General features: G+C 45.2%; 1 protein-coding gene across 1 annotated transcript in view; it reads left to right on the top strand.

The window, feature by feature from the left end:
• Positions 1-25,226, top strand: part of tox3 (TOX high mobility group box family member 3) — a 60,099-nt gene that overhangs the window by 19,941 nt on the left and 14,932 nt on the right. Inside the window, exons 2-3 of the mRNA XM_015952826.3 lie at positions 11,786-11,851; positions 22,661-22,906. Coding sequence (XP_015808312.1) covers positions 11,786-11,851; positions 22,661-22,906 — 312 coding nt within the window. The remainder of the gene's footprint in view (positions 1-11,785; positions 11,852-22,660; positions 22,907-25,226) is intronic.

Genomic DNA, 25,226 nt, shown 5'->3' with positions numbered 1-25,226 from the left:
GCAGCTACTGCAACCTGGCGTTGGCTTGATCTCACGCTGCTTCCAAACCTCATAGTGTTAAAGTAACATTTTGAGTTTAAATACTGTTAAGAGCACGAGTGAAGCAGTAAGCCTGATCGTAGCTGTCACCAAAAAACAATGTCTGCAACTCAGCAGCTGTCGGGCTTTGCTAATGATGTCCTGGTGTGCTGTCAATCCAGCAGATGAGCGGACAATAGTGCGCCAAGGAGAAAATGCTTGAAACAGCTAATTGCTTCTAAGAGCTCGCTCAAGCGTTCTGTAACTACTTTGTGTTCACAGATGTCTTTTCCAGCTGCTATTTCATTATGGACCTTCAAGACATTACAGCAGCAATGCATTGGCTTTTTATGTTGCACATCAGGTCTTTATGATTGCATTTCAGGATTTTCTTTTATTGGAGCTGCAGTTGTGAGGAGGAGGAGAAAAAAAACATCTGTGGAAACGGCGTTGCGTCTATATCTGTGCATTCTCATTATTTCACCTAATTTACCCCTGTCATTCTGTTCATCTCTGCCAACTTGTTGATTGTCGGTTTGGAGACACATTTCTGGAGACGGGCCCGGGAGTATTTGCAGCCGGACCTCTGTCAGTAGTGCCAAGCAACACAGCCACAAATTGGAATGTGGTACAGTTCTGGGAAAGCAGCCAGGATTTAAATTAGACAATAACCTCTGCTCTCTCTGTATTGCCTCTCTTTTCCAGCTGCAGGCCTGGCTATTTGTTTAATACAGTCAGCCCTGTAGTATATAATAGACTGATATATGAGTCACTGCTCAGCAGTTAGTGCTTTTCAGATTTATAGAGATTGAACAACTGGCTGGTTTGTGCTTACTGTGGTCCTCTGGTAAGAATAACAGGAAAAGACACAAGTTGCACACCAGCGTGGAAAGTCTGGTCCCATGCAGCGCACAAAGAAAGGATTGAAAACCTGTAATCATTAAATGTATTTTAGATGCAGATGAAGAAGAAGAAAAGATCATTTCTATAGCGCCTCTCAAGATAAAAATCAGGAGGCGCTTCACAAAAACAAAAAAATGTAAAATATTAAAAATAATTTAGAAAATGTTTAAAAATTTACTTAAAATTAGCAAAAAATAGACAATTGTGATTAAAAATGTAAAGAGAGAGAGAGAGAGTGAATAGGAAAGAGGGAAATCAGTGGATCCTGAGGAAGGTGGAGCAGAACAAGGAGAGGGGTGATGAAGGTCACACCAAAACCAGCTTGAACAAGTGAGTCTTCAGCTGCTTTTTAAAGGAGACCACTGAGTCCACTGATCTCAGGCTCAGGGGGAGAGAGGTCCAGAGTCTGGGGGCCACAGCAGCAGATGATCTGTCACCTTTGACCTTTAGCCTGGTGCTGCACAACCAGTAGGCTTTGATCACTGGACCTCAGGGACCTGCTGGGGGTGTAGGGACTAAGAAGATCACCAATGTAAGATGGTGCTTGTCCATGTAAGGCCCTATAGACCAGAACCAGGATCTTGAAATGAACCCTGAAGTTGACTGGCAGCCAGTGAAGCTGGAGGAGAAGCGGGGTGATGTGGGTGTGTTTGGAGGACTTGGTCAGAAGCCGAGCACAGGCGTTCTGAACCACCTGTAGACGGTTCAGGGAGGTTCTGCTCAGACACATGAAAAGAGATGGTGTTGGTGCTGAGCTTCTTTTGCAGTAAACATAAGTCACTGCCTTAAGACACAAATGTAGGTATATTCTTCTTCTGACATCACAAGTGTAGAATCAGATGACTTGTTGGAGTCCATGGCTAAAAGCTCTTGACAGTGCACGTTCTCAAAGCCAGAGTGCATTATCCAGCAGTGGCACACGGCGAGTAGAGAAATGCATCTGTGCTGCAAGAGCAATAAGAGAGGACTTCACTCCCCGCAGCTCTCAGCAGAGCGTTATGTGGATCTGCGTCCCAGGGCTCATCACACTCAAACTATGAGAAATGCTATCACTGAAATCACACCTGTTTCTTCCTCTCCTGCCCTACGTTTAACAGTTTTAACTTAGACAAGCAGAGCAGAGGATGTCTGCTAAAATCTACCGACACCATCTAGATCTGGAGAAGCATCAGTGCCGTGGAGAGTAAACGGCCGTGAGACGTGGCTCAATGGCAACGGGAAGACGATGATTCTTTTCTCGTCCTGTGTGTCCATGCAGCAGCAGCCTTTGTGAGAAAGCTACACCACGTTTCTGAAGCCCTCTCCATCTCCACAGCTTCTTTTGTGGCTGTGGGCCAATGGCTTCGTGCCCTGCTAGATCAAAGATGGAACCCCCGTTTGGCTCGGGCTTTTCTTGTAGGATCTGCTGGATGCTGACCTGAGTTGAAGCGAGAGAGCTGGGCTCAGACTGTTGGTCCATTGTGACAAATGCTGAGTCCATCTTTGTTGTGGATGCTTTTGCGAGGCTTAAGTATCAGAGGAAAGCCGTAGCTATGGACGTAATTTTCACTTTAGAAGTGGGGGGGACACGGGGGTGGGTGTATCTTTATAGTATGTTCTAATGGGAAACAGGCTTCAACACAAACGGTTGTTTTCTGCTTGGTCCTAGAGCTCAACCAGTGTCAGTTTAATATAGTGTAATATTGTTTTTGGATGGTGAAAAATGCAGGGGTCAATGCTTGACTTTGGAAAAAGTGGGGGGGACATGTCCCCCCTGTCCCCCCCAAAATTACGTCCATGGCCGTAGCTATGGTGAACAGGAGTTTTATTTTCACATTCATTTGTAGTGTAGAAGAAAGAAAGATGCGTTGAGAACTGGTGGAGTTTTTTAGCCTAGAAATAGATGAACGTTCTCTGCTGTTTCCTGGACGCTAAACCAACAACAGCCTTCCCCGTCGTGAGTCCAGATGGCCGAGTCCATGAATGTTAGCGACAGTGTGTCGTAGATCTGTCAGGATTTTCTAATCCTAGAGTTTCACCGTCTGTTTTCTATCAGAAGCTACTGCAGGAGGTAGGTGTAGGACTGAAGGAGCCCAGAAATCCCTGGTTTTGTGTCTTCCAGGCCCTGTGTGACGAAACTCTTGTGGTCAAACGTGTTCTTTAAAGAAGCAACTGGAAAACCAACCAGTGTGTGCTACATGTGTATTTTCCTGTGACTGACAGCTTTCCTGCCTAACTAATGTTATGAAAACGCTGCAGGAAACTCAACCTTATTCACAAACAGTGAAAAAAAGCCACACTGGCTCACCCTGGTTTTGTTTGAGTGTGCGCGTTATCACTGTCGTGCACCACCTCGTAGCTGCAGAAACATGCTGAATGCACAAACCGTCGTTTCCCTTTTACCGTCTTTCAGTGCTGCCGTAATGACTGGGAAGCTTAAAAAATATAATGCATATTTGCTGAGCTGTGAAAGCGCTTGTAAGGCTTTTAAAATGCATTTATTTTGACGGTTAAGCTTGTAATTTTGGTTGGATCTGCAAACTTAGCTTCATGCACCGTGACAGAAATAAAATGTTTGCGTGCCGTGAAGAATAATTTGAGGTTTTGGGCTTCTGCTCGTGACGATCCCCACCTGTGGTGTTAGTAGATCATAAAATTAAATCATGACATGGATGCAGGTTTCAGCATCTGAGTTTGTTTAGATCTGGTGACTGGAGCAAGAGTTTCTCCAGATTTGTGTTTACTTTGGAAAATCCAGCTGTGACCCCAGCGGTCTGAGGACCCGGTGGTCTGGGAGGTGTGAGACGATCACCACCCTGAATAAATCCGCTCCGGTTGGATTCACACCCTGCTTCAGACTTCCTTTACATCGAATCTTCTGAAGAAGAAGAAAATATCATTTCTATAGCGCCTCTCAAGATAAAAATCACGAGGCGCTTCACAAACACAAAAATTGTAAAAATATAAAAAAGCATTTAGAAAATGTTTAAAAATATATTAAAATGAGCAAAAAATAGACAATTGTGATTAAAAAATGTTAAGAAAGAGAGAGAGTGAACAGGAAAGAGGGAAATCAGTGGGTCCTGAGGAAGGTGGAATAGGTGGGGAGAGCAGAATAAAGAGAGAGAGGTGAAGAAGGTCATACAAAAGCCAGCTTGAACAAGTGAGTCTTCAGCTGCTTTTTAAAGGAGACCACTGAGTCCACTGATCTCAGGCTCAGGGGGAGAGAGGTCCAGAGTCTGGGGGCCGCAGCAGCAGATGATCTGTCACCTTTGGTCTTTAGTCTGGTGCTGCACAACCAGTAGGCTTTGATCACTGGACCTCAGGGACCTGCTGGGGGTGTAGGGACTAAGAAGATCACCAATGTAAGATGGTGCTTGTCCATGTAAGGCCCTATAGACCAGAACCAGGATCTTGAAATGAACCCTGAAGTTGACTGGCAGCCAGTGAAGCTGGAGGAGAAGTGGGGTGATGTGGGTGTGTTTGGAGGACTTGGTCAGAAGCCGAGCACAGGCGTTCTGAACCACCTGTAGACGGTTCAGGGAGGTTCTGCTCAGACACGTGAAAAGAGAGTTACAGTAGTCTAAGTGTGAGGAGATGAAGGTGTGGAGAACTGTCTCAAGTTCAGAGCGGGACAGAATGGGACTCAGCTTAGCAACGTTCCTGAGATGGAAGAAGGAAGAGCCAACAAGAGAACTGGCATGAACTGCACCGCTGCTGCCGTACTTACGCGAAGAGGCGATGGAAAAGTGAGATGCATACAGTGAACTTCCTCTCAGTGACACCTTATGTAGTTGAGGACTAGCAGCCCTAATGGTGGAAGACAGAGCTGGGCTGGGGGAGTAATGATTTTAGCTTTAAACTGAATTATCAATCGATTGAGCCGCAGATCAGAACACGGCTTGTGGACTTGCTGTGTTGCGGAGCCGCTTTACAAACTGACTGCTGCACACATGGAAGGGAACACATCTATATGTGTCGGCTTGGCGCTGCATGCGTGACGTCCTGCTGGGTGTGAAACGGCTGTGTGATCATGGCGGAGGCTGCTGCTGAGCGTTTGTGATGGATCTGATGGTAAATATTTGGCAGAACAATGAGAAGCTATGCTTCAGAGAGGCTCTGTGGAGGGAAAAGAGGTGCTGCTATTTTCAGACGGCCCCCCATGCTTCCGTCAGCGAGCAGCTCAAACCTGGCGGCGGGCCGAGCTCCGAGGGAAGTTGCATGAAATAATACGCAGCAAAATGCAGCGGGTGTCTGAGGATTGAAGGCTGAGTTTTAACTGTTCACAGTCTTTTATGGAGGCCACTGGAGAACGAATTAGCACAAGTGTCGTGTTCCAGAGAACACATGCTAGGCTGTGATTACGGAGCTCAAGCCCAACTGTAAAATCACTTGTCAGCAGTTGATTTGTTTCTGGAAAAGCCCGGCCTCTTGATTGAATTAGTCTGGCGGTTCTCAGAGGGGAGCTGGAGTGCGTCCAGTTGTGTTTCTCGCTGGCAGACGGGACCCTGATGGTGGCGTGCCGATCGCTGCGTCAAACCGAGTCGAAGCTCATCGGGAAAATCAAACACCGGGTGTGCTTTGTGTTTAAAAACAGAGGAAAGAGCCCTCCTTCCGGTCCAGTTTCACCGATTCATGTTTTTGGTCAAAGCCGTGTTTGAGGCTGGCATAAAAAGCCGCGTCTCCGTGCATCGGGCCTCCGAACAAGCTGTGAGAGGCTCTTCAGCCGCAGACCGCGCTTCGCTTTGTCGTCCGGTTCATGTTTACTGATAGGATCTGTGTGTTTACTCCATCATATTGGGGGTGAGATGGGGTCATGTTGGTGCAATATTGCGTTCGCCCTGAGGTTGAAATAATTTTGTTTGCTGTAATAGCTGTAAAACACCTTATTTCCCACCAGACATAGTTTCTTTCATACAAATATCTCGGTGCTGGTGTCGAAAGGGTGGGAGCAAATATCAAGCTACACTTTCCTAAAAATGAAAACTAATAAAACTTTAAGCTCTAGCTGCTCTGGCTGACTGTGAATGAGTTCGTGTGACGTGTTATTATGACTCAGAGGGAAAGCAGTTGTGTGACTTTACAGGAAAACATGGATGGTGTCGGTGCCGGTGTTGTGCCATAAATCGACTCGCTGCCAAAAATGATTAGCCACTAAAGAAAGGAAGGGGGAAAAAAATCAAATCGCTGGAGAATTGTTTATTTACATTTATACAACGTTTACATTCAATACAGGGCGCCATTTTACATTGTTTATTTATTTTTTTTAGTATCAAGGCTGTAACATAAAGAAAGCCAGTTCTTACCACAAACCATCTTTCAATCGCAAATATTGCAAAAAGGATTAATATATCCTCATTGTGAATGTTTAAGACAAATAGCAACACTTAAAACAACTTCCGAACTGGAAAAAACTAAGCTAATCATTTTTTGGCAGCGAGTCGATTTATGGCACAACACCGGTCGCCAGGCGGCTGCTTGGTTATTCTGCCTGCCTGGAGTCTCTTCACATCAGAATCAGCCTCTGTGTGAGTTCCTAATTCTCTCCTCTTAACCAGTCGTTGCAGAAATGTGCTGCTGGTGCAGAAAGAAGAATAAAAACACTGACTGGCCGGCGTTCGCTCCGCCGTGCAGCCGCGTCTGACTCTCGGCGCGGCTCGTGTTACGCCACCACCTTTAACTGTGGATTTACTCTGCTGTTAAAAGCCAGCAGCTGCCTTTCAGAGCGAGTCCCTTCACCCAGAGTAAGCAAATCAAAGAAAAGGTCTGAGACGTTGTCGAGTTTCAGGAGAATTTCCAAATTGAACTTTTCAGCTCCGAACCCTCCTGGAGTTAGAAAACACGTGCTGGTTTGGCCGCGGAGCTCTCGTCCAGCTCGTCACGTCGTTTTAATTACAGAGCCCTCATTGTCAGCACTGACCCATTTTAAAGCCAATCCTCACCGTCAGCTGCACGGACCCTCCCATCACACTTAATTCCTTCTGGCATTTGACTCAATCGGTGGTGCAGCAAACATGAGCCCAGACTGCCCCTCCACCCTGCCTCACCTCATCCCAGTAGAACGGAGCTGGGAATAACAATAACAACCTCCTCTGGCAGCTCCGGTTGGCCACCGAGGCAACTGGCCTGCCACAGCCCGGCTTTCACTGGTGAAGATCGATGTCGGTGGTAAGGGACGTTTCTGAGGACGTTCTCTGAGGAAATGAGGGAACTCCTCTTAAACAACGCGATCCAGTGAAATGTGTCTGAGCGACGGCGCCCGGAACATTCACACCTCTTGGCTTGGACTTCACTGAGTTTTCTTCAAAGAAGCCAATGAGATTTGGATCAGTGTCCATGAAGATGAGCCACTCATGTGTTTTAGGAGCCATCAGTTTGTCATTCAACCCTAAGTCATGACTCTGGATTTCCTCTGATGAGTTGGGGTTAGTGGTTGGTGGTCGGGGTTACGGTTTGAAAACCTTTGAAGCTAAACATGCTTTTACAAAAGGAATACAGTTATCCAGGGCTGCCGAAGGCCCCAGTAAGCCTTTCCCTTAGGGACGTGGCAGAGGAGGTTTGCTTTAGTGAATCTACAGAACACGCTAGGATTTGAACGCAAACACGGTCACGGAACATCCCTTCTGCTAGAACCAGAAACCCACGATGCCAGAGGAAACGAGACAGCGCTAAACACCGGTCACCAGTTTTTAGGTCCAAACATCTTTTGTTGTCCGTGACTTCAGATGGTGTTTTTCTTTTTGGGACTCTGGTAGTTTGTCTTAAACCCGAGGCGGTAGCAGCCGGCTGTTTCTCCTCCTCCGATGTTATTTAGAGGAGTGTTCTGGTGCTGAATACGCGAGTGTGTGATGAGTGGAGGACCCAGGGAAGTGCAGCGGTTCAGCGAGACCGACAACTGGGTCATTCAGTGGTTGGTTTTGGTCTGAAACGTGTTATTGGTGGAGGATTTTAGACGAATGCAAGAGAACCACTTTATTATTATTATTATTATTATTATTATTATTATTATTATTATTATTTAATCTCCTTAAGAGGCATGAACAAATATTTTAAGTTTAAATTTGCCATTGCAGCTTTACGTGCTTGTCTGGTAATCTGAGAATTATGGGATCAGGTCCCACTCAGTATGTTGCAGTTGTGTCCTTGGGCAAGACATACTCCCCATTGCCTGCTGGTGGCACCAGGCAGCCTTGCCTCTCTGTTCACCCCAGGGCAGCTGTGGCTACATAGTAGCTCATCACCACCACTGTGTGAATGGGTGAATGATTGTGTTTTAAAGGCGTTTGGGGGGCTGTAGAACCTTAGAAAGCACGATACAAACACAATCCCTTTACTCACCTTTCCAGGTGATTTTCTTTGAGTCGGAAAGTGAGACGTGTGAGGCACCGATAGGTGGGGTTTGCAAATCAAATCGAAGCTAAATTGTTTCTAACTGGATACAAAAAAGAGAATCCGACGTTCAAACGTACGAAAACAGAATCAAGATAAAACACCTGCAGGAAAAGATGCAAAGCAAAGTCTTCTTTAACATCTGCAGACGCGCCACATCAGTCGGTTTCTTATCCTCGATGACTTAGTTATGTTAGCTCACTAGTTATGTCGCAGTTAGATATTTGTCATTTTTGTAACCTAGCTGGTGACGAGTAACAATATTAAGAATTCCTCTCCAGATCTGCGACGGCTGATGCAAGCATGAAGGTTTTCTTCCACAATCTGACACAACATTATCTGCACACGAAAAGCTTTTCCCGTTTGGTTTCTTTCAAAGCAACAGGCAGGGGAAAAAGCAGTTGGGACTCATTTGTCCCCAAATTCTCCGGGAACTATTTACACCGAGCAAACATCAGCTCACTTTTTAAAAGCCCCGCCTAGAGAGGCAGGAGAAACAAGCCGCCGACTCCACGTCGCCTTATCTCCCCTCCACAATCAGAACCATGTTCCTAACCCTTCAAGAGAGAATGATATCTCTGAGACTTTAATTTATCATCTAAAAGAGGAAGAGGGACAGAGTAACACATCCAAGATAAGGCCAGCGTAAGGTTAATTACCCGCCGAGTGGCTGATGTAACCCAGTCATGTCGTGTCTCAGCTGCACACAGCTGGGGAGCAGCAGACAGATGTTTCTCGCTCGAGTCCTGTGAGACTCTGAGCCACCCTGTTTGTATGAACACTCCATGTCAGCGCTGAACCCCAGTGCTTAAGCCAGATGTAGTTTATCGGGCCAGTTCCAGTCTGAGACAGAACTGGAGGCTTGAACCAGCTACTTCAGTTACAGCAAACAGCTCGTAGAGCTCCCTCAAGGGTGCTCCCAAGGGGTGGCCAGAGGTGGCCATGGCCACCCCTAAAAAATACTCCCCCCCCCCCCCCAGGAAAAGCCAGTGTTAAAAAAAATCATATTAATGTTCAGTCAAACCAAGTATTGATCTTGTTTATTCAATACATAATTGTAAAACAAAATAAAAATAGTACAATTAACGAGTAAATAAATAATCTAAATTAAAAAAAGTGTTTCTGCTGATCACCATTTCAAAAAAGTTTTTATCTCCATAGTTTTTTCTTTTTAACACAGCAGCAGGTGAATTAACCTAAAAAATACATTTTTAAATTAAATTAAGGATAACATTTAAAATAGCTGAAATGTATATTTCTGAAATGTTTGTAAAATTTAAGTTAAATGTTTTGGATACGTACGGTTATTTTAATCGAAACGAGTAAAGGCGCAATGCAGCACATCGCCACTGACTAAATTCTCTCAGAGTTACCACAAGGACCAATTTGGTGGGCCACCCCAAACATTGGCCACATCTGGCCACCCATATCAAAATTTTCTGGAGGCGCCCCTGCGCTCCCTCCTCCAGCATGGGACCTTGCCCAGACAGATTCATCGTTTTCGGTTGATTAGCACCACTTTGTCAGTGATAAGGATTACCAGCTATTCAGAAAAAAAAGAGTTTAAGTCCATAGAAATGTGATGCTTCTCAAAATTCACCCTCATCCTAAAAGATGCCAGTGCATAAACACGAAGGCAGCCTCCTTACAGCTCCTCCGTTCGTGATTCCGGCTCTAAAGTGCTTCCCGTTTTTATCCAGCTGCATAAAGAACATGCCAACAATGCCACAGAATGTGGTTCAACCAGATCTAATGGGCTGGCTTTTGTTAGCAGAAGATTTTATGACAAACTCTGTAAAACAAACAGCAACAGGATTTTTGCAGAACTCATGTGAAAGCCCCGCCCCCTTTGTAGGCTCATGTAAACTTAGAAACTTCAATGGAGGTTTTAATGTGTCAAAGAAAGTTAGATTTTACTGGTGATTTGTTATTTTTAATGACTTTAGCACAATTCGTTTAAAGTTTAACGATTTTTCTGCCTTTGTAACTTAGAAAGTGTGTTGTAAGCAAACAGAGATTGGAGTAAAGGAAGAATCACACATCAAAATGAAGATGGTTTGGTTTTCTTTAACCCGCTTTAACAACTTTTTCTGCATTATAATTGACAATTTTCTCTCAGATTTACTCAGGAAGCAGAGCGTGGACCCACACAAGGTCCTTTAGTTTTCCTGGTAACACTTCCTTTTACAGTCCCCTAATTACTAAGTACTTACATGGTAATTACATAGTAAGTTAAAGTGTATTATTGTGTAATTAAAGCGTATAATTGTAATAAAGTGTAATTATTGTTAAAAGCAGTATTTATTGGGAAAGATTAATAAAAATAAAAACTAGAATTGAGCCCGAGTTTGATGGTAATAACTGTTTAAGAACTCAGAAACAACAATACACTTTAATTTACTATGTAATTACCATGTAAGTACTTAGTAATTAGGGAAATGTAAACGGAAGCGTTTTCCTTTAAAACGGTCTTGTTGACCCGGTTTGTGTAGAGGCATAACACACAAGATGCGTCTGTCTTGGACTGAGATGCAGGTGTGCTGTTACCATGGTGACCTTTAGGAGCCACAGGGGCTACCATGGCGACTATAATGAGACTCTGGTAACAGTTAGAACATTTTTTGTTTGTTTTTGGTCCTCATCATGTGCTTACCTTTTAAGCACAGAACTAAGAGACTTTTTTTTGCAGAGGAGATCTGATTGGGGCTTCGTGAACGCTTCCTGCTCAGAGTTGTGCCGGCTGAGTTTCACTTTCCCCGCTCTTACCGAGCTGCATTGTGCTCGCGGGTCCAGCTGCCGGCCCGTAATTCTTCATTCTATGCCTCATTGTTCCTACCTGTCAGCGCGGCCGCGTCTCAGAAGAAACAAAGTGGCTGCCATTTTGCCGGCGGGCTGTGTGGGTTGGGGGGGGGGGACTTGTCTTGTAAACATGTTATCTCTTAACTAGAAGATGAAGTTTAATCACTGCTTTAAACAACAATAACCTATCTTTTTTACTCTTATTTTCCTTCATTGATGAAACTGTTTCTGTTGCAGGGAAAAAGGTGAAAAGCTTCACCAGCTTATCACTCAAATGAAATGTTGCGCCCAGCTGTCATTGACCCACAATGTAAACACCCTCCACCTCCTTATTTCCCCTCAGTATCACATCTCCCATAGGTTATTCAAAGTTAATAACCTGCCGCTGCACTGCAATTCTTGGCTTTGTGATGCAAACATATACTTAATTGCCATCCCATAAGAGCTGAATAGCCAGAGCAGATTCTCATTACCCTGGTTTGAATTGGCCGGGGCCTCTCACATGCCTCTTATCATGCAACAATAATGGAAGAGTGGCAGAATGCGGCTGCACGTGCCGAGAAAGGGTTAAGGCGGTGTGCAAACATCCAAAGATGAGTGTGAAATAGTGTGTGAGTGACAGGTGTCTGCTGGGGAAGTGATGCTGCTACACCCGGTGTTCTGTGCTGATTGTGTGTTTTCTTATTTCTGTTTGCAGTTCCAGAACAACAACAATTACATGAACATGGCCGAAGCAAACGGCGCTCTGCTTGCTGCTGGGGATGTGAGTTCAAATGTTGCTTTGCCTAAATGTCTTTTTGTGTTCACAAAGCCAGAATACCACTGACTGATGAAAATATGAATGTGAACTGCACCAGTCATGCAAACTTTCTGCTGTTCGGGTCACAATTTTGTCTTAATTGGTGTTTATTGGTCACCAGCTCCTCCCTACGTTGCCTTACAGTTGTTACACTTTCCTATTCGGGAACTGAACTGAGAAGTCTCGGGCCCTTTCTACCAGACGAGCAAGCATGGTGTAACGTCCGCCAAGCGCAGCACGCAGTGATTAGCTGCCATTATAGTGGATGGATGCGTTTCCACTCGCCACAAAGTGCGTTTTGGAGACGTTCCAGAAGCGTAGTGACGCGTCGCTCCTCTAAATTTTTCACTTCCAGAGCACATCAAGCTCAGCAGTTCAGATTGAGTTAGAAATGAAGTCAAACACAAAGCAGCGTAAAGCATCTGAAAACTTTCAAAATAAAAGGCACGTGCAAATTTCACTTGTATAATCAGTAAAAAAAAAATGAAAAAGAATCAGCTCCTTTAAATCTGAGACCACGGTCTTGATTCTGAAAAGGGTAGAATGCCTTCTCCAGGTCAGGGATGAGGTCCTGCCCCAAGTGGAGGAGTTTAAGTATCTCAGGGTCTTGTTCATGAGTGAGAGAAAGATAGCGCGTGAGATCGATAGGCGGTTTGGTGCTGCATCTGCAGTGATGCGGGCGTTGTACCGGTCTGTCGTGGTGAAGAGAGAGCTGAGTCAGAAGGCGAAGCTCTCGATTTACCGGTCGATCTACATTCCTACCCTCACCTATGGTCATGAGCTTTGGGTAGTGACCGAAAGAACGAGATCACGGATACAAGCGACTGACATGAGCTTTCTCCACAGAGCGGCCGGGCTCTCCCTTAGAGATAGGTTGAGAAGCTCGGTCATTCGGGAGGGGCTAGGAGTAGACCCGCTGCTCCTCCACATCGAGAGGAGCCAGTCGAGGTGGCTCGGGCATCTGGTCAGGACGCCTCCCTGGTGAGGTTTTCCAGGCACGTCCAACCGGGAGGAGACCTAAAGGTAGACCCAGGACACGGTGGAGGGACTATGTCTCTCACCTGGCCAGGGAACGCCTTGGGATTCCCCCGGAGGAGCCGGCCCAAGTGGCTGGGGAGAGGGAAGTCCGGGCCTCTCGCCTTAGGCTACTGCCCCCTCGACCTGACTCCAGATAAGCGGATGAAAATGGATGGATGGAAAAAAAAAAGAACTTGAGGACCCGTGAAACCTCCGTAGTCAAACAGAACCAGCTGTGTGGAACTTTTTCATTGCCTATTCACGCCACTCCTGAGGAGCAGGGATGTGCTGCTGAGCTCCGGGGGGGAAACGCGTCTATTGCTTTACGCGTTGTTTACTCATCCAGTGGACGTCTGGGGTCAGGGTTGGACATGTGTGATGACCGAGTGATCATTTTCTTGGGGAAGTTTGTCTTTCAAATCTCTTTAACGTTTCAAATTCAACCAGCACAAGAGCGAGCCACATTAACTCACGTTAGAAAACAAGCATCACGTTCTTCAGATGCTATTAAACCTGCTTTAGGTGCTACAAACAGTAATGTTAACCCTCTCAGGCTCAAAAGAAGTTTTGATAAAAGGACGAACAACTTAGTCCTTCAGGGGTACTTTATGTACGTGGAGTAACCAGGTGGGTAGGATTCACCGTTGCAAATCTGCAACGCCTGCCTCCAGAGGGTTAAATCAAATTAAAGCCTCTCCACAGTTTCTTCCAATGCTCAAAACAGTATTCTTTATTCTAAAAGAGTTCAGTAATAAAAGCACGATTGTCCCATATTAAGCTGCATTTAATACGATCGGTGGCCCAGAAAGAAAACGCTTTCTCAGAACTCTGAGGACAGAAACATGTGCACGCTTCCTTTTTTAAGTAAAAACACAATGAAGGAGCATAAAGAAAATCACAGCTGTTTCCCTCCCAACTATCTGTTGGCACTTCCAAAGCCGATGACAGCGATCTGCCGTCTGCCTGCATTAAAACAAAGACGGGAGTAGCTGTTCCTCTGGAAGTTTACTGCAGCCTCTGGGAGCCAGAGCAGTCCTAACGCCGAGCTAAATTTACCCGTTTTATTCCCCCTCCACCCACTCCGCTGCCCTGTCATTAAAAACAAGCACACCAAAAATACCCACGGCCCTCTGTGGTTCAAACGCTCCCATCTCATTCACAGACTGATCCAGCTTCTAAACCTGCAGCGAAAGCATCATTGCACAGCTTCAAAACGCTGAGAGAGACGTCAAAGTTAACCTCGTGTTTTTGCATTCATATCAGCCGTGCAGCGGGGATGCACCCGTGACACGCCAGTTCAGGCGGCGCCGCACGAGCGTGTGGAGCGTGTGACCTCGTGTTCGTAACACGGCCTCCTCGCAACGCCGCAGAGTATTGCAGAAGGAGTCCAATTTCCCCCACAGTTACGCTGACTGGGCACATCCTGCGTATCCACGGGCTGCCGAGCCTGGTGCAGCAGGGGCCGCATCCACACAGCCTGCTTGGAGAGCGTTCAGCCCCCAGCTGTGAGGGCCCAGTGTGGCAGTAAAGGGAGGGGGATCTTAATAAAAGCAGCGCAGCTCATTTGCATTTAATCAAAAGGAACAACTGTTCCCAGTGTTGGGGGTGCAGATGGTATTGTCCTTTAAAAGAAAAGACTCATAATGCTCACTGGACATTTATCAGTTGGAATAAAGTAAGTTGGTCTGAGCCGCGGCGGTTTCATCATGTGTTCATTTGCTTTACATGAGTATATCAGGTACAAAGAAAAGGCTCCGTTCTTTCTGTGGTTCCTGTTGAAATCTGTGCACGTTGCTTGGAAGTTCACTGGTAGAAGGATTATTTCCAGTGTTTGAACTGAAGAAGAAAGAACCAATGTATGGCGCGGTATGGGGGCCAAAATTAAGACTACTGCCCAGCAGCAGGAGGCTATATAAATTCTGAAACAAACTACTGACCTGATTAATGGTAAGCTGGCGCTGGTAACTGAGAGGCTGGCGCTGCTTACTGAGGAATAGCACCTTTGCCGGCGTTACTACTAGATACGCTAGGGACTAGCAGCCCTCGGCTGGTTATTGACTGGTTCACACACTCCCCCTGCTGTCTATTAGCATGGATAGGCTAGCATTAGCCTGGACGGGCTGGTGTTAGCATTGGAGAGGCTAGCCATTAGCGTGCCTAAGATGGCCACTAGCTGGATTTCCTACCCCCTTGACGGACCTTAAGCATGGATAGGCTGGCATTAGCATCGGAGAGGCTAGCCATTAGCATGTCTCAGAGAGTCACTTGTCAACTAGAGGCCAGCCTAGGCGAGGCTGTCGCACACAGACACCTCCAGTCCCTCCTGTAGTCGTGACAAGGCGGGCACCGAACTCCTCAGCCACCGTCCACCTACGGTTACACTTCTTTACCCTTTTTTAATCCAAACATTGTTCTTCATGAGTCGTGCATCGCCTAATTCCTTAAATCCAGTCAGAAACACAGCGTGGAGCGGCTCGTGACGCCCCGTGCTTAACCAAGCTCCTGAGGGTTTCGTAGCTTATATGAGTTTGGCGTCACCAATCCTGCACACCTGCAGGAGGCTAGCATGTGCAACAGCAGGTCATTTCTCCACTAGAGAGTTAGCGGTGCTGGTGACGTGCTGCTGTTTGGATGGTCGGTGTATCGTTTACCTCGTGCACTTAGAGGATGAGATAAGATGACCTTGGTGCGCCTGGTAAAGCACATTTTGGACGGGAAGGCTTGACCGCCTCCCTCAGGGAAAAGAGATACTGTACACTGGGATTGTGTTGCGCTCAGATGTATCGCTTTACTCTCCCAATCAAATCAGACTCGTGTAATGAGCTATAAATATGTAGAAATGGACCCCAAATGATCCAAATGTGAAATAACGCTGATTAGCCGTGCCGTGGTTGATGTTGTCATTCGAGTAGCTGCATTGTGCCCGTCCAGATATTTGAAACTGGATCTTCAATCCAGCCGCTATTGATTCTGAGGGCTATTATATGCAGTAATTGCATGCTGCTGCCTTTAACAAGTCTTGGTTATTGCATCTTTGAATTGGATTACTATGTTTATTGAGGGACTGGGGCTGCTGCCTGAAAAGCTTTTTCTTGCTCTTTGTCCTGATATTGAAGAAGCTTCAGAGGATAACACGCTGGAAAGAAAGACGAGCCGCTTCGTCCGTGGATGTTTTTCTGGTTTTGAATTGGTTTTATTAATTAATGTCTTAATCAATGTTAAATTTATTAATATCATAATATGAGGCAGGATGTAATTGTTCATTATAGGTTCCACAAAATATTTACTATGGCTGCAACTAACAACTATTTTAATAGTCGACTAGTCGCCGACTATTGAAACGATTAGTCGACTAATCGGATAATTATTAAATTTTTCTTAAATGTAGCATGAGATTGCTTTAATTGTGTGAAAACTGATAATAAACACAAGAAAGATGGGTACTTCAATGGAAAATGCATATTTTATTGAACTTTGCTGCTGATTGGCCAATTCATATTAAAGTAAATAAAAATGCTGTCTAACACTAATTAGGCACAGTGCCCAGTCAGTACAGACATAAATGCATAAATAAAGTTTAAATACTTTTGTCAGGCACAGTCGGGCATAACATTGAATCTCTATTTTTAAAAAGTGAAAAAACGTTTAAAAAATGTACATCCAAAACAAAACGTGTTGGCTTTCGTGTTATTTAAATCTTACCGAGGTGAGTCAGACTCTGTTTCACTCAACTGTCCGACGTGCTTTCTCGTTAAGTGTTCATGCATCACCGAGGTGCTGCAGTGATACGCGAGGACTGCTTTGCAAATAATGCAGGTCATCTTTTTATTCGCCGAATCCCGGCTAGAATGCTCCCAAACTTTAGATGTTTTGGTACGCGTAGCTGCGGTGTCGGACGCCGCCATTTCTGTTAGTTGGCGCTCAGCAGAGAAGCTATTGCGCACGTGCGACTCTCGACAGAGATTGTAATGAAGTGAGATGTGTCACTCGGTCGGAAAAAACATGTCTGGCGACGTCGACAATGAAGTTCATAGTCGACTATTTCTATTGTCGATATTTGTCGACAACGTCGACGAATCGTTGCAGCCCTAGTATTCTCACACACACACACACACACACACACACACACACACACACACACACACACACACACACACACACACACACACACACTATTTGTGCTGCCATCCATCTACCACATCAACATCACCTCCACAAAAAGGCAATAAATAGAAAAGGGCAAGATGTTCTTCTTAACGTTCATTTTGACCTAAATGAATACAAGATACAACAAAAATGACATTTTATGGCATTTTGTTGCTGCGTGGAGGTCAAAAGGTCAACGACTCACTGCACCGGTGATTCATTAATTATGGGCTTATTTTAACTGAAGCAAGATTTAGGATTAATAAAATAAAATAAGATGCAAACCAAGACAAGAACTTGACAAAGATCTCCTGAAAAGGGGGTCTAGATCCTCAGATGGAGTTACTGGCTATCACAGGGCAGGTGTTGTGATCAGGAAATCTAACCTGCTACTAAACTAGTTGGGTTTATGATCTAGAAGGATCTTTGTGGGAGCCAGGATAAGACGTGTTTGGATTCTGTAAATGGTAATAAAACAGGGTTTAGTGCTCCTTTTATTACCTCCTTTAGTTTAGAAAATCAGAACAATCTTAATGACGGGAAAGGAGATAAACTTTTAAATGTTGCTTTTGTGGTCTCGAGGAAAGTCCTTAGAAACAAGTCGGGACCGAGAGTGAAAAGCGTTCATTGATTAAATCTATTCTCTAGTTTTCTGCTTCTAATCCTTCATGTTGAAGTAAAATTGACTAAAACCATTAGAAATCCCAACATCAGCGTTTGACACAAACAGTTTTCCTGAAAGCTTCATCAGATTTTCTAACATTTACCAATTAAATCTCTAGATTTGTTACTATTTATGATGAGAAAATGCTGTTAGCATGTAGCTGAAGTACCAATGTGCTGCTAAAAGACAGAAACTCGATGTTGAGCCTTTTCTGACACATGCCCATATTAGATAAAAGTGGCAGTTCCCACCTGCACACGGAGCACACGGCTGTTTCATGTCCCTGCCCAGGTAAACCAGGTATTCGCGTTACATCCCCTGCTCTGGGTCTGCCAGAGGAAAGCACATATACACCGTGTGTCGTTCTCTCCCCTGCCCGTCCCATCACACGAGCATGTCGGCACATCCAGACCCAGCATCTGACTTGGCACTTGACTGTGCTGAGCCTTTCAGAACAATTTAAATGGATAATCAGGCTGGTGATGCAAGGAAAGTGGATTGTGCATCTCTTAATCTCCGAACAGAGCCCCCTAAGCTGCTCTTGGTGCAGAATTAGACTGGCTTTATGCGAAGTGACACCAGACAGTGTGCAACACAGTAGCACTCTGTGGGTTCCAGTAAAATCTGGCACCTCCTCCCCGGGGAGAAGGCCCTTCTCAACGCAGACAGCTGACATCTTCCATAACCCCCCATCTGAGACATAAACTCCATGTCTCCATTATCACTGCCCCTGGTGTAGATGCTAATTTGCATCATCATTAGCCAATGAGAAGATATGCTCACAAGGACAGCCTATGATACTGATCTGACTCCCTCCTCCCTCCGTCCTCCATTTCTGTACAGTTTAGGAAGCATCCAGCATCCTTCTGTAGCCGCCGTGTTTCATTCGAAGGTCACCGTCACGCCGGTGTTCTCCTTTTCTTCGGTAATATTCTCAAGCAGCCAGAAAAATTTACCTTAATTACACTGAAAAACCGTTAGACACCTCTACATCAGGAAACGTAAGCAATGTTTTCCTCCTATAGGGATATCTGACTGTGCATGCGTGCAGCTAGCTAAAAATACAGCTGATAGTTTTCCATAGAAGTTATTGGGATGGAGCTCCACTGTGGGATTTGATCCATTTTATTTATTTATTTATTCATTTATTTATTTATTCACTTCTGACCATTCAAACAAATTAAAATCAAATACAAAATAAAAAAATCTTATTTAGAGGATTTAGAGATTCCTTTTTTGGTCCTTAAAGGGAAAATAGGGAGAAGCTCAAGGCTTTTCATTGCCCTACTCCTCAGCATCTTTCCATTTCCAAAATCCAAATAAACATCTCTACCCATACACCATAAACAAAATCAATAGGCAAAACTTAAATGTTTTACATTGGCAGGAAATCATATAAACACATACTTTTACATCCATGTTTTACACCTTTCTCAGTGGCCTAGTGGTAGAGTGTCCGCCCTGAGACTGGGAGATCAGGGGTTCGACTCCTGGTCGGGTCATACCAAAGACTTTGTGGAAATGGGACCCAATGCCTCCCTGCTTGGCACTCATTTGGTTGGATTGGGGGGTTAAACCACCAAATGGTTCCCGAGCGCGGCTGTGTCTGCAGCTCACCACTCCCCCAGGGGATGGGTCAAATGTGGAGAACAGATTTCGCACACACACCTGTGTGTGTGACAACTAATGGGACTTTGACTTTGACTTTGATGTGCAGGGATGGAGAAAAAATGATGCAGGGATGCAGAAGAATAGCAAAAATGTTTAAATGGTGGCAAAATACGGCATAAACTAATTATAAATATAGTACTATTTATGTATAAATATAAATATAGTCTTCTGGTGACACACACACACACAAACACACACACACACACACACACACTTGTTTTTGTTTCAGATCATCATGAGTCGTGATCGATATAAACAAACATGGAACGTTTGATGTAATTTCCGATTAGTCTATCTCTTGGACTTATCTGTGCCATGCGGGGTGTAGGCAGCAGGGATTTCTGTTAAGGTGGCACATGCCATGCAAAGCCACTCTTGTAGCTCCGCCCCTGCATGGAGGTTGGAAAAGTTGAATGAAGGCAGTTTTGTCCTCGACCAAGAGAAACCGTGTTTAATAAACGTCACTGATGGTGTTTTATGCTACTGAAGCAGACAGTCAACTATCTGTGATTCTGTGTTCTGAAGAAACACGTAAAGTTAAAACAGAAGAGCAGAAGGGAGGAGGTTGAGACGGGATGAATGAACCTCCGTTAGCTTCCCCGAGCAGCCAGTGAGTTAGTTTCAAGCATCCATGTGCTAAAGCAAGCAAAGGGAGCATTTCTACTCCCTGATCAGGGTCCGCGGTGCCATTTTCTCCCCCTTGTCTTAAAGGGACTTTTGAATTTTTATGCTCGCGATTGCCCCCTCAGGCCAAAAGCGTAATGGCAGCTTCAATAGTAGGCTCGTGCACAAGGCGCGCATGCTGTACGTGCACACTCCTTAACGAAAATAACAGCTCAGACAGTCCCTTGTGTGTGTGTGTGTGTGTGTGTGTGTGTGTGGCCCGGAGGACAGGAGAACGTGCAGCTAATTAATTAAATAATTTGGTTCTGTACCTTTCTCTTCAGCACAGCCGACAAAGGTTTATGATGGGTCAGTCCTCCTGCATGCTCAGATCATTCCCTTCCCTTGCTTGAAAAATTGTTCCAAAATGAAAGTTGAACCTACATCTTTTTATCTGTGAATTCAATGCCGTTCGGCGAGTCTCAAATAAAAATTTGGGCATCTTACTGTAAAAAAATATACCATTAATGCAAAACAGAAACTCCAAATAACAAACTTTATTCACAACGGGAATCAAAACCAGATCTCCTACATGAGAGTCAGACATCATACAAGGTGAGTTAAAGCACCAGTGACATCTTTTGTATCTGTAACATTTATATCCTTGATGACAGCTGAAACAACGTTCAAAGAACGGTTCGGAGCGAAAATGGCTGTTTTGTTGCTAATTTGCAGGAAATATCTAGAAGAAAGTTCTACAGAAAGTAGCTAAGGGTCCTCAGAAATGTAGCTAGCTTTGTCACTAGGCGTTAGGAACAGCGACAAAGTGGCACTGCCTCTCTCTCTGCTGCTAAAGCTACGGATAGCAAATGCTACGGGCGATGCCTGAGCGTGAACGCGCATGAAGCAGCCTGCTCGACCCGAGCATCTCTCTTTTTCTGTGATTTTACAGAAAAACAGGCAATCACAGTAAAAATGCCAGGGCTCATTCTACAGGACCAGGGCATTGCAGGAGAACGTATGAAGAAGACATTTATTATTTCTATACATGTTTTGGCTGTCACACTTCCATAATGTCCCTTTAACTGTGTCATCCTTGGCTGAGACAGAACGACAGTTAGCAGAGTTAGCTCTTGTGACAAACATTTTTATGATTTTCCGTGAGATTAGTTGTCATTTTTTTGTTTAACTACCTTTTGGCAGATATGAGGTTTACTCTCTTCTTGTCACGAGGCTGATTGGAGGCGCCACGTCTGAGAAAAAGTGTTAATTAGTTTAGTTTAGTTGGAAATACCGACTCAAACATGTAATACTTTTGGTTTAACGTGAGCTTGGCTCACATCGGGGCAAAAGATTTCACTTCAAACTATTGAAAGATACTTTTTCTACACATTTCTGACTATTTTTTAGATAAATGTGAATTTAAAAGTCTTTCATCAACGCTGCAACTCTTTGAGATGCTGGGTTTACATTACACTGAAACTCCAAAGGACAGTAAGGTTGGGGTTCTTATCCTGTAAACGTAACGTTGGAAAGGGTAAATGCAGAGCCAACGTTAGGATCCCAGTTTTAAGAGTTTACCTGCAAAAGCAACCAAACCCCTCTGAAGGTCAAACGCAGGTGTGTGGGCCGGTTAATCAGCTGGTAGAAGACTCATCTGGTCCTGTGCCAGTTGGCATGCTCGCTAAATTACACGTTTGGGCACATATTGTTTAGTCAGAGGTGAGTCGCTTGGAAATTTCTGAAAGCAGATCAAGTTCATGTCAATTAAAAGCAGCTAAACAATCATCCAGCGCTGAAAACGTTGCTTCTCAGATCAACCTGCAGCAGCTCTCCAGTGCAGTTTAATACGTTCCACGTGTTCTTCGATCTTTCCACCGAGGCGAGCAGTTTAACATGGTTTTGGCACAATGTCACACAATGTATTCAAAGCATTAGCAGGGGAAAGCATGTCACTTTAGTATGAGAGGCGCTCTATAATTTAACAGCAGCTGTTAAGCCAAACGCCGAAGTCTGGCGCTGTTCGGCGCTGCAGCAGCGTGGTCATTGTGAGGGTATGAGGCTCTGGCCTTCAACAGAGTGGCTTAATGCAATGTGGAGATGATAACAAGACCCAAGTTGGTGAACAGTCCCATCTCCAAGAAGGCACATAAGCAAATTAAGCGTGACCAAAAGCTTTAATTCCGGAGGCAGAAGGATTAGGCTGTTTGATGAGCAGATTCGAGGACGCCGGCGAGGCGAACAAAGAGAAACACTTCTGGCCGAGCGTAATAATCTCTGAAAATGTTTCTTAAACCCATCTCCCTGTGACATGCATTTTCACTGCACTTCAGCCCATCTTCCTTCCCTAAGATTAAGGGCTTTTATCTTGTGTCCTCTTTCTCTCTGATTGCTGCTTGATATTTTTGCTTTTGACGTCCTCCACAGCACTCGTCTTTCTACATCTTTTTTTCCTCAAAGTGGACTTCAGTAGGTTTAGGAAATGTTAAATCTTAGTGTGCTTAGCAGGCAAGTGTATTGCCACTCTACTAAAACACTCTTCTCTTAAGCGGAGTTGTTTGATTTAATCCCCGAAGGTGTTCTTCCGTCCTTTCAGATAAGACCCACCTCAGTAAATGCTTCCTGGCTGTGGTGTTCTCCTAGAATTCATTTCTTTTCCTTCGTTCTTGCAGACCTTCCACACCCCCAGCTTGGGAGACGAGGAGTTTGAGATTCCTCCCATCACACCTCCACCCGAGACAGAATCCAGTCTCGGACCAGAGGTGACCTCGCCATACCCGGCCATGCCAGAGCCCTCTGCTCAGCACAGGGGTCCCGTCATCCCGCAGTTCCCCCCACAGAGTCTGGATCTGCCTTCCATCACCATCTCACGCAACATGATGGACCAAGAAGGGCTGTCTGTCAACGGCCAACAAGTGGTGAGTTCTTCCGTGAGTTGTTGTTTGTTATTCATCACGTAGGCGTCACGCAGTTGTTAGTTGCTGGTTTGAATCCTGCCTGTGCAGGCCCTCTGTGCAGTTTGCATTTTGCATGCAAGTGGTACGCGAGACTTCGTAAACAAGACAGATCCTCCAGTGAGGTGCAAGCATCAAGCATCGATCGGAACCGGTTCCAACTGAGTTTTTCCCGGAATCGCTCAAAGTTATTTTTCCTGATTCCTAGTTTCGATTCCTGGAATGCCGACGGAGGAGGAATCCGCGGCCGATCTCCGTGAAAAATAAACGTGATCTGCAAACTGATCAGAGCTTTTCAGAGCTGATCACACCGGGCGTCGTTGGCACAGGAGTTAGGTGCTCGCCTCGTAATTGGAAGGTTGCAGGTTCGAGCCCTGCTCAGTCTGTTGCTGTCGTTGTGTCCTTGGGCAAGACACTTAACCCACGTTGCCTGCTGGTGGTGGTCGGAGGGACCGGTGGCGCCTGTGTACGTCAGCCTCGCCTCTGTCAGTGCACCCCAGGGCAGCTGTGGCTACATCGTAGCTCATCCCCACCAGTGTGTGAATGTGTGTGTGAATGACTGATTGTGTTGTAAAGCGCCTTGGGGGGTTCCAGGACTCTAGAAGGCGCTATATCAAATACAGGCCATTTACCATTTACCACAGCTGTCTGATATATATATATATATATATATATATATATATATATATATCAGATATATATATATATATATTACAAAAGTACCTTTTAAGATGCAGAAATATGCCTTTAACCTTCTCATTTGTGCGCCATCTGTCATCAGCACAGCTGGCCCAGCACCTGTCCTTGTTTACGTCACAAAATCTATATAATCACACCAAATCACGTTACTGTGAGGATTGATTGGAAAAACAACTTTGCAGAATGGATGATCTGCATGTGTAAAGTGGACAGATGTGAAGAGATCACAGGTGTTAAAGCGCATTCGTCCCTGGGGGGACGTGCTCATATTTAATTCGAGTGCCCCCCCCCCCCCCCCCCCCCCCTTCTCCCCAGGCTTCAGTCCTGATTCAGAAACAACACGTAGCATGTTTGGAGTTCAGCTTCAGCCTTGTTGTGGGTAGAGTGAGGATTTGCGTTCCCAGGAAGGTGTGTGCGAGCCGAGCCGAGCCGAACCGAGCCGAACCGAGCCGGGCGCGTTCGTCTTCACACAGAACGGACGATCAAGCGTGTAACTGTAGAGGAAGAATCTCTTTCATAATGCTGATGTGGGACTGCAGAATGTGAGATCGTTGTCTCGGGGCGGGGAGGCATTTCCAAATGCCACAATCATAGAAGCACTGAGAAGGAAAAAGGGAAATGTCACTGGCTGACTAGCTGTCGTACAGACCTGTTACCCCAAAATTAAAAACAAGGAAAATATCATTTAGCAGAGATGAAATAAACAAATTATGGTTGCATTTACTCTGTGAGCAGCAGATCCCAGCACTGCCCCCCCAGCCCCAGCCCTAGCTCCAGCCCTGTTGTGCTACACCAGCGTTACACATATTTATTTACCCCCCATATGGGAGGAAGCTGTTTTTGTTCTGGCACGTATATATTAGTAATTGCAGCTTTTAAAATCTCCCTGCTGCATACAGTAAGCTCGCCCCCTGAAGGCTTTCGCCTAAAGAATTTCCATTTCATGGTCAGTTAAGCTTTCTGCATCTGGAAGAAAACGGAGCCTCGACACAATTACATTCCTGACTGTTCCCACGACTTGCTGGAGGATTAGATTTGATTCTCAAACATTATTCCTCTTTAACACCATTTGCATGGCTCATGTCTCTGATTGTGCGGAGACTCTATTAAAAAACCGAGGGCCGGAGTGTGGCTCTCTGCTCCTTCGCCTCGTGGCGTTGTCGACCAGACGACCGCTCTCTTGTTGTCAGTCATCGCGCGCTGGAGCGCAGAAAGCCTGGTGGTGGCCCTTCAGCATTTTTCCCTGCAAATAGGATTGATCCCCCAAAGTCATGTGACAAAAGCCTGTAGAAATCCCTTTCATTTGTTGGGTTTTAATTTTATTATTGTGCTTTGAAAGGAGAACGGCACCATTCGTGGTGCTTTCTGCACGCTGAGACGGTGATTTACGCGGGCCCTGAGAAGGGTGTTTTGTCATTTTGTCAGCACGCTGATAAAGGAATGACAACCTTATATGCATGATTACATTCTGTGTTATTTGTTATGGCTGCAGGGGCAAGCAAATAAACCATACACTATTGCAATTACATTTTTCATCAAGCCGCCGTGCTCTTATTTCCCCAACACTTGTTCTGATTCATTTTGG

Source organism: Nothobranchius furzeri, chromosome 9, assembly GCF_043380555.1.
Source record: "Nothobranchius furzeri strain GRZ-AD chromosome 9, NfurGRZ-RIMD1, whole genome shotgun sequence".
Lineage (NCBI taxonomy): Eukaryota > Metazoa > Chordata > Actinopteri > Cyprinodontiformes > Nothobranchiidae > Nothobranchius > Nothobranchius furzeri.
The sequence above is the reverse complement of the archived record's forward strand: the minus strand, read 5'-3'. Positions and strand labels throughout refer to the sequence as shown.